The sequence below is a fragment of the Schistocerca cancellata genome, chromosome 1, assembly GCF_023864275.1.
Source record: "Schistocerca cancellata isolate TAMUIC-IGC-003103 chromosome 1, iqSchCanc2.1, whole genome shotgun sequence".
Lineage (NCBI taxonomy): Eukaryota > Metazoa > Arthropoda > Insecta > Orthoptera > Acrididae > Schistocerca > Schistocerca cancellata.
In genome coordinates this window covers 347,281,973-347,291,559 of record NC_064626.1, presented here as the reverse complement: position 1 = coordinate 347,291,559, position 9,587 = coordinate 347,281,973, and the positions used below count along the sequence as shown (strand labels likewise).

Here is a 9,587-nt window from a genome sequence, read left to right as displayed (position 1 = left end):
AGGGGATACAACCCGTCGGCTTTGAACAATGACGTCATTCCTTAGTCATAGATCGTAATGTCTTCACTTCGAGGCATAGATAATAAAGCAGTTCTGTGTTCTAATAAGCACTATCATTAAAATAATGTTAATCTAAAAGCGATCTTTCTTATTCCACCAATATGTGTATTTCCGTGTTGCGAAGTACGTAACAGAAATTTGGGAGCTGGCGATCTTTTTTTTCGTTTTCCAGCTCTAGTATCAGCATGACATTTTCGAATGTGTACTTCCAAAACCCCCATCACAACAACATCCTTCACTTCGCCTTTACACTGACGACACAACTATAATTTGTATCCCGTACTTCACTTCGCCTTCACACTGACACTATATATGTCAATTCGCGAGCAAGATAAAAATGTTGCGTATATCTATATAGCTCAAGTAACGAATGGGATACTATTAGCGTCCAAGGCACAGTAGCTGATAAGTGTTTTTTGGCTTTTTAAAAAAAATCTCACGAGATAGAATAAACTGATCCTACTTTATTAAGCAATCAATAAAAAAAAAACGAAACTGAAACATAACAGCAAAAGCGAAAATGGTAAACTGCAAATAGAATAGATTAGCCATGCGTAACACCCACCCACCTCCCCAGGAGTCGGAACTCCCGCACCCATTAGAATATACACATGCTTCAGAAGGTGATAAGTGTTTTTTGGCTTTAAAAAAAAATCTCATTAGATAGAATAACCTGATCCTAAGATACAGATGCTTCAGTGCCTCATAAGTGTTTTTGGCTTTTTTTTGAAAAAAATCTCATGAGATAGAATAAACTGATCCTACTTTTTGCTGTTATGTTTTAGTTTAGTTTTTTATTGATTGCTTAATAAAGTAATAAACTAAAACATAACAGCTTTTGCTGTTATTTTTTAGTTTAGTTTTTTTATTGATTGCTTAATAAAGTAGGATCAGTTTATTCTATCTCGTGAGATTTTTTTTTTAAGAAGCCAAAAAACACTTATCAGCTACTGAAGGGAGCTACAACACGAAGAAGAATCGCTTCTCAGCTTTTGACAAGATATTGCTTAATAAAGTAGGATTAGTTTATTCTATCTCGTGAGATTTTTTTTTTAAAGCCAAAAAACACTTATTAGCTACTGAAGGGAGCTACAACCTTCGACCATAAATGTAATAGACTGGCCCTGACGTCATTTTCGTGGCTCCAACATCTCTGGGCTAAAGTCACGTGAATGTTGGCAAAACATGGTTGTTTCGTGTTGCGCTTATGGCTGTACTCAGCGTTTTGTCGGGGGAAATGGCATTACATTTCACGTGTGTTTCTATGATAATGCAGATGCGTTTATTTAAATCTGCTGAAGTGACTTTTATATGTTTTTTACACTTGAAATAGAGTATCACGTAAATTAAAGTATTGAAAGTGATGCCTGTAAAGTCAGACTCATATTACATTTTGGAAAGTATCTGTGATAATTCGGTTACGGAAGTAAGTATAAGTGTTTCTCGTTCCTACTCATAGGTTCTCTAAGGATGAAAACCGAAGACAGCTTTGGATACAGGCTCTGAAACGGAAAAACTTTAAGCCATCTGCACATAGGTGCCTTTTTGTATATACAAGTGAGATTATAATAAGGTAAGATCACCCATAGTCGACACATGAAGAGCATTTTTTCTACCTTCTAATACTATTAAATAAATGTAGGTTCCAAAATTATTTTCTGAAACTTCAGAGTCTCACCTTTCATCTAAAATATCATTTTTCTAAACTGATAGTTTAAACTTTTGTAAAAATAGTAGGAACTGAACCTTTGAAGTGCACCTAAAATTGATACTCTAAAATGGACCTGCTCTTAAAGTCGACAAGTTTGGGACCTATAGTTGACATAATTCCCATATCCCATTTTCTTTTATAAGTGACTAGAGCTCAGAACGCGGCGAATCCAATATTTAAAGTTTTGACACGAGGCCACTCTTACTGTTTAAAACAATTTTAACGACATTTTACTTTAACTGATAGTTTATAGCAATTTAGTCCCACTGCCCACCAGAGGGGCCTTCGATATATTTTTTAGATTTTATAAATGGTACTGTGAACAAATCCAGGTCAAATGTAGTTCTGACATAATTTTTCGCAAATAAAAAAGTAATTTTTGTTGGAAGCGTTTGGCAGTCAATTGAGAAATGTGGGTAAAATACGATACAAACACAGGATGGCAGACCGCTCATTTGAAATCCCGCCACGTTTTGCCAACAGTCACGTGGTTTATGTTGGAGCCACACCAGCCCTATAGCTTCTGCACAGCAAGGCCAGTCTACTAGTATCTATGGCCGAAGGCTACAACACTAAGAAGAATCGCTTCTCGGCTTTTGACAAGATCAATGTTTATCTCTCTCGCGTTCCTTTGTTTCTCAACATTCTCCTCAGCTCTTTCATCTTTGTAATACATGGTCTCTGGCGACTTGTGACGTCATTGTTCAAAGCCGACGGGTTGTATCCCCTGCTGCACTAGACCCCAGTTTTGATCTGTCAGGTAGTTTCACCATCGGTACATTATACTTGGAATGCAAAATGTGGCCCACCAAATCTAATTCGATTGAACTGAGGTGGTAACAAATTCAGTCCAGTTATCATCACCCTCGACCAAGAAATTATCATGATTATGATGCACACACTAAACAAAACACAAACAGACCAAACTTACATGGAGTTTTGTACCAAACTGTACAGTCAACGGAAACAAACTAGTGAACAATGCCACACAACATTATAAATAGTATGTTAAGTGTAACAACAAACATTAAACTGCAGATGGTCTGGTCACAACGTAAAAAATACCTTTAAGGTGCTATGCTACAATGAAGACAGTAATATCAGGGAAGAATTGATCATCAATAAGTTGAAGTGCCATGAACAAAATAAGGAAATTGTACAGGCTACTAGACATGATCTCATAGGAGGTATACCAATTGACTGATACAGATGCAGTGGTAAGTATTACAAACATCAGCCACATACCCTGTCCAGAACTGTCGAATTCTGGGTACTATCGGAATTTGTTACCTCCTTTGTTATTTGTTCCCGATGTTGTTGAATGACGGCAGCTCGTCTCTTCTCTTTTAATTATTTCTTACGCTGCAATGTGCGTTTTGTTGCATAGCTCGTCGTTTGCACGATATTCATGCTCATTCTCAGGAGAGCTTTCGTTCCCTGTAATTCTCGATTGTATAACTCCACATCGAGAGGGTATGGCCTCCTCTCTCCCTGGATGCGCCAGTGTCCATATTTATTGGACCACTATTTGTTCTGCTTTATTAAGACACTTGACTTGTATGTGTCAGTAACTTTTCCTGTTTCTTTTTCGCAAATGAAAAGACTGGGAAATTAGTGTTTGAAAATCAGTTTACTTCGTTGTTAACCAAAGATACAGAACCCTCCCGTAGCAGAAGCAGGAGACAGACAGCAAATCACTTTCGAAAAAAAAATGCTAACGGTCGCAAGTCGACTTGGTGACATTCTTACATTCGCAACTAGCGTGGCAAGTTCCCCCACGGAAGTTAATTGCTGCAAGGACTTGGCAATGTTAACCCAGCTTAACCATGGAGGTAGAAATTCTACCTCCATTGCTTTAACTTTCTTCCGTTTCTAGTATCTTTGACACACGCTTGGTTCGTAAACAAAACGGTGTGTGTGTGGTGTGAAGGTTTTTTGCTGTGTTGTGTGGACTTGTGACGTAGTGATATTGTTGTTATTGCTAAATGTAGCTTTATTACATTAATTGTGACAGTCAGAATAAAATCATCAAGATGGAAGTGAAAAGGAAAGCTGAAGACATGGCATTGGTGCCAGATTCAAAACGATCTAAGAGTGAACTAGTGTCGAGTAAAGGTACCAGCATGGTACCAAGTGACATTCCGAGAACATCGAGTTTGTTTGCGCCTATTATGTTGCTGGAGGGACACCAGGGAGAAATTTTCTCGGTAGAGTTTCACCCGGAGGGCCAATATCTGGCTTCTGCTGGCTTTGATCGGCAGATCTTTTTATGGAAAGTTTATGGAGAATGTGAGAATATTTCTCTTATGGCTGGACATACAGGAGCAATAATGGAGGTCCACTTTTCTACAGATGGAAATACACTTTATACTGCAAGTACAGATTGCACAGTGGGAGTTTGGGACATCGAAAGTGGCGTTCGCACAAAGAAACTCAAAGGTCATTCTACGTTTGTAAATTCGTGCCATTCTGCAAGGCGTGGACCAGCTTTGGTTTGTAGCGGTTCCGACGATTGCACTGTAAAAGTATGGGATCCCCGAAAACGTGGTCAGTGTACAACACTCACAAACCAATATCAGATAACAGCAGTTACATTCAGTGATACAGCAGAACAAGTTCTGTGCACCGGGCTAGACAATGATATCAAAGTCTGGGATTTGAGGAAGAACTCAGTGCTGTATAAACTCAAAGGGCACACAGATACTGTCACCGGTCTGTCACTCTCACCTGACGGCTCCTATGTTTTATCGAATTCAATGGATAATACAGTTCGCATATGGGATGTGCGTCCTTTTGCTCCCCAAGAACGCTGCGTGAAAATTTTATCGGGGCACCAACATAATTTTGAAAAGAATCTTCTGCGCTGTGCTTGGTCTCCAGATGGATCAAAAGTGTCTGCCGGCTCAGCTGATCGTTATGTTTATATATGGGATACAACATCGAGAAGAATTTTGTATAAACTTCCAGGACATAATGGCAGTGTAAATGACGTAGATTTTCATCCCAAAGAGCCGATAATTCTTTCTGGCGCAAGTGATAAAATGATATATCTTGGAGAAATCGAATGAATGGTATTACTTATTATCTGCTAGGCATTTTTCTTTTTAATACTAGAAAAGCTCTGTTATTGTCCAACTGTTTCAATATAATTTTCCTCATATGAAGTACAAGTTCATCAATGGTGCACTCAGGCTGGCCCAGATAGTTTATTACTATTGTAAATATTATTAGAACTCAAGATTGAAGATTAATTGGTGGACTAGTGTTTAGTTGTGTAATGAAGTGCTCTACAATATGTGCTGAGCAATCCACTGACTTTCATGGACGGTGCAAAGGTCTGTGTGTGTGACAAGTGTGAATCTGTCTAATATTGATGTGAAACAGAGTAATAAAAATGTTTCATTAGCTAGCCTCAGATTTTAATATATTTGCCTTGTTATCCATCGTTGTGAATTCCTAAGGATAACATAGAACAATAAATTGTTTACTCTTCTTTCAAATGCAAAAATTTATGTCATAAAAATTCGTGTACAGTGTTGGGGAGGGGGGAAGAGTTTTTTTTCTATTACGACATAGGGCATATGGAGTTCTCTTCTGATTTGTATCATGAGTGAAGTGTGAAATTAATGATTCAGAGTAAAAGCTGTAATTAATATTTTTGAGGTTGGTTACATCGTGTTAGAAAGATGTCACAGGCCAATACCTTGTTGGCTAGAGTGTGATAGTGGAGTCGACAGAAATCTTTCCTGTGTTGACACATTGATGTTTAACATAGCGTGAGACCCAGGTTAAGCTGGAAAGTAATAATTTGGTTTAGAGTTGGAGAAGCCAATGGTTGTGAAATAATCTTTGTGGTAACAGATTGGTCTGTGGTGTATTCTGATGTCCGAACAACTTGTTATACCTTTACATTAAAAGTTTGATAAACTTTGCACAAATCTTGACATTTTATCAATATCTGAGGTGTTTATAACAATGTAGCATTTAGATAACTGGATCATTTGCAGGTAAATCCAGTATATCAACTAATAATCTTTGCAATGTCATTAATGTATAACAATTAACTATAATGATCATTACACGTCAGACACTTTGTGGGTTTACTTGATTCCACCCATACCACATGTGAGGTAGTCAGTGTGATGATATTTGTGTGCAGAGAGAGAACAAGACTGATAATATATATTTTGCATCTGTATTATTTTTTGAAACATAGGTTTTTGCGAAAGGCTGATCTGTAATGCAGCCTAAGGTCAAGATAGATGATGACAAAGTGCTAGTGAATTGACAAAGTCAACAAAAGTTGTGTTATGGATGTAACTATAATTTTGCCATGGACTGTATTGTATACATTGTTGCTTTTCGTTAGTGGTTTTGGTCTGCAGATGTGATGGCATTGTGGGTCTAGGTAGCTGGGTTGCTTAGGTAGTTTCAGTATTTCTCACAATGGTTGTAACTTTGCCATTTGTGGGTTACTGCTAATCCTGAATAAAATGCTTATTTGGGTATCCCGTGGTAAGTATTGGAGTTGTTCTGAATGAAAAATCCTGTAAAAGGTCAAAAAGACTTAATCCACTTCCGGTTACCTTCATGTTTTACTCTTATGTTGTAATTCATGTGTGAAAAGCAAGTGTTAAGTTTCACATAATTGGTCGGTATTTTCTGAATCCGTGATAATGATTGTTTGATTAGGTTAGATTAATAATTGTTCCATAGATAATGAGTATGATACTTCATAACAATGTGAAACATATCAGTTTAACAAAAGATTTCTTTATATGACAACTTATTTCTTCCTAATAATTGTTAAATTGCTAATCTCTATGTAAAACTTCATCCCTTTCGTAGAAAGAGTTATCATTCAGAATTTCCTTTAATTTGTTTTTAAATGCTGGGTTGTAATTCTGTTTGATCCTTAATACGTTACTGAATTCTGTTGGTTAGAGGGTTACTGATACAGTAGCATATTGGGTCAGTAAGTGGTCTAGATGTGTTGTTGTTGTTGTGGTGGTCTTCAGTCATGAGACTGGTTTGATGCAGCTCTCCATGCTACTCTATCCTTTGCAAGCTTCTTCATCTCCCAGTACCTACTGCAACCTACATCCTTCAGAATCTGCTTAGTGTATTCATCTCTTGGTCTCCCTCTACGATTTTTACCCTCCACGCTGCCCTCCAATACTAAATTGGTGATCCCTTGATGCCTCAGAACATGCCCTACCAACCGGTCCCTTCTTCTGGTCAAGTTGTGCCACAAACTTCTCATCTCCCCAATCCTATTCAGTACCTCCTCATTAGTTATGTGATCTACCCATCTAATCTTCAGCATTCTTCTTGTAGCACCACATTTCGAAGGCTTCTATTCTCTTCTTGTCCAAACTATTTATTGTCCATGTTTCACTTCCATACATGGCTACACTCCATACAAATACTTTCAGAAACGACTTCCTGACATTTAAATCTATACTCAATGATAACAAATTTCTCTTCTTCAGAAACGCTTTCCTTGCCATTGCCAGTCTACATTTTATATCCTCTCTACTTCGACCATCATCAGTTATTTTGCTCCCCAAATAGCAAAACTCCTTTACTACCTTAAGCGTCTCATTTCCTAATCTAATACCCTCAGCATCACCCGATTTAATGCGACTACATTCCATTATCCTCGTTTTGCTTTTGTTGATGTTCATCTTATATCCTCCTTTCAAGACACTGTCCATTCCATTCAACTGCTCTTCCAAGTCCTTTGCTGTCTCTGACAGAATTACAATGTCATCGGCGAACCTCAAAGTTTTTATTTCTTCTCCATGGATTTTAATACCTACTCCGAATTTTTCTTTTGGTCCAGATGGAGAGGAACAAAATCTGTTCATATGTAGTGTGAGGAAGAACAGATATCAAGATGTCTCCTTGATTTTATCTAAATTTTTATCATTATTTGTGATGTACATAGGTGAAATTAAAACAAGTCTTCATCTTCGCTGCTGTGAAACACATCTTTTCTGCTAAACAAGTTCTCATAGCCCTTAAGGTAAGCATCTTAGCCCATGTATACTAAAAAAAATTTCTTGTATTGATCCATACTGCCGCCTCCTCAAAAATATGGAAAGCAAAGACATCGCAGTAGAAGAGATTTGTTTAATAGCATTGAAGATGAACAAGTGCTGATAGCGCTTCGGGTGTGCCTTTAGAGCCCACGTTTACTGGACTTTTTTTGCTTGGAATTATGGTTTCTGTCATATTCCTGAAGAAGCAGATAGATGGAAACAGTACATTGAAGGCTTCTGTGAGGGGGAAGACTTGGCTGATGACATGATGAAGAAGAAACAGGAGTTGATAAAAGGAAGGGATGGGGAAAGCACTATTAGAATCAGAATTTAAAACATACCAAATAAAGCAGAAGGGGAACCTAACATTCCATCAGAACTTCTAAAACTGCTGGGGGAAGTGGCAACTAAATAAATGACTATTCACATTGGTGTGCAGTGTGTGTGAGACTGGCATTACACCATGAGACTTTCAATGTGGCTTTAGGAAAGACAAAGGCATCGGAGAGGCAGTTTTGACACTGTACTTTATAATAGAAGCATGATTGTCGAAAACTCAGGAAACATTCACAGAAATTGTTGACCTACCAAAAGTGTTCAGCAATGTAAAATAGTGCAAGACATTTGAAATTCTGAGAAAAATAGTGGTAAACTCTAGGGAAAGCTAAGTAATATACAATATGTATAAGAACCAAGACAGAACAAGGGAAGACAAACAATGAAGAGCTCTGGTTAAAAAGGGTATAAGACAAATGAAGTTCTTCATCCATACTGTTCAATCTATACATCGAAGAAGCAATGACTGAAATAAAAGAAAGGTTCAGCAGTGGTATTAAAATTCAAAGTGAAAGGATATCAATGTTAAGAATCACAGTTGACATTGCTATCCTCAGTGAAAGTGAAGAAGACTTACAGGATGTGTTGATTGAAATGAACAGTCCAATGAATACAGAATATGGACTGAGTGTAAATCGAAGAAAGACAAAAGTAGTGAGAAGTCGCAGAAATGAGAACTTTGAGAAAGTTAAGATCAGAATTGTGCATCATGAAGTAGACGAACTTGGAAGCAAAATAACCCACGATGGACCAAGCAAGGATGACATAAAAAGCTGACTAGCACAGACAAAGACAGCGTTCCTGGCCAAGAAAAGTCTACTAATATCAAGCATAGATCTTTATTTGAGGAAGAAATCTGTGGGAATGTACATTTGGAACACAGCATTGTAAGGTGTTGAAATATAGAATGTGGGAAAACCAGAAGAGGACCAGAGCATTTGAGATGTGTTGCTACATAAGAATATTGAATATTAGGTGGACATCAGGGAAGAACCTCCTCAGTACTAAAGGGAGCTGTAAAGAGTAAAAATTGTTTGGGAAGACAGAGATAAGAATACATACAACAAACAAGTGAGGACATACACAGCAAGTGCTACTCTGAGATGAAGAGGTTGGTACAGGAGAGGAATTTGTGGGTGGTTGCATCTAACCTGTCAGTAGTCGGATGACTAAAAAAAAACCATATTGCTATTTAAGCTCTTACATTTATTTTCTGTAGCTTACCGTCTGCCCTGAGAGGTAAAGGCCCAGATGGTCCCTCCTTTGATATTATGGCCAAACTTAATTCCTTATTTATGTTGACAACCAGTTGACCCCAATTGCACGATGGATAAAGTATTATGATATGTTGCATTTATGCCTAGTATATATGGCTTTAGGTAAGTTGTGCCTGACATAATTTCTTGCTTCAAGCTTATGTGGGTGATTATCTTAGC

At 37.7% G+C, this 9,587-nt stretch overlaps 1 protein-coding gene across 1 annotated transcript; it reads left to right on the top strand.

Moving 5' to 3' along the window:
- The first annotated feature begins 3,519 nt into the window (after positions 1-3,519).
- LOC126161422 (U5 small nuclear ribonucleoprotein 40 kDa protein) lies at positions 3,520-5,646 on the top strand. Its single transcript, XM_049917225.1, has one exon. It carries the CDS (start codon positions 3,805-3,807, stop codon positions 4,837-4,839), a length of 1,035 nt encoding a protein of 344 aa, XP_049773182.1. The 5' UTR covers positions 3,520-3,804; the 3' UTR covers positions 4,840-5,646.
- Positions 5,647-9,587: the final 3,941 nt, after the last annotated feature.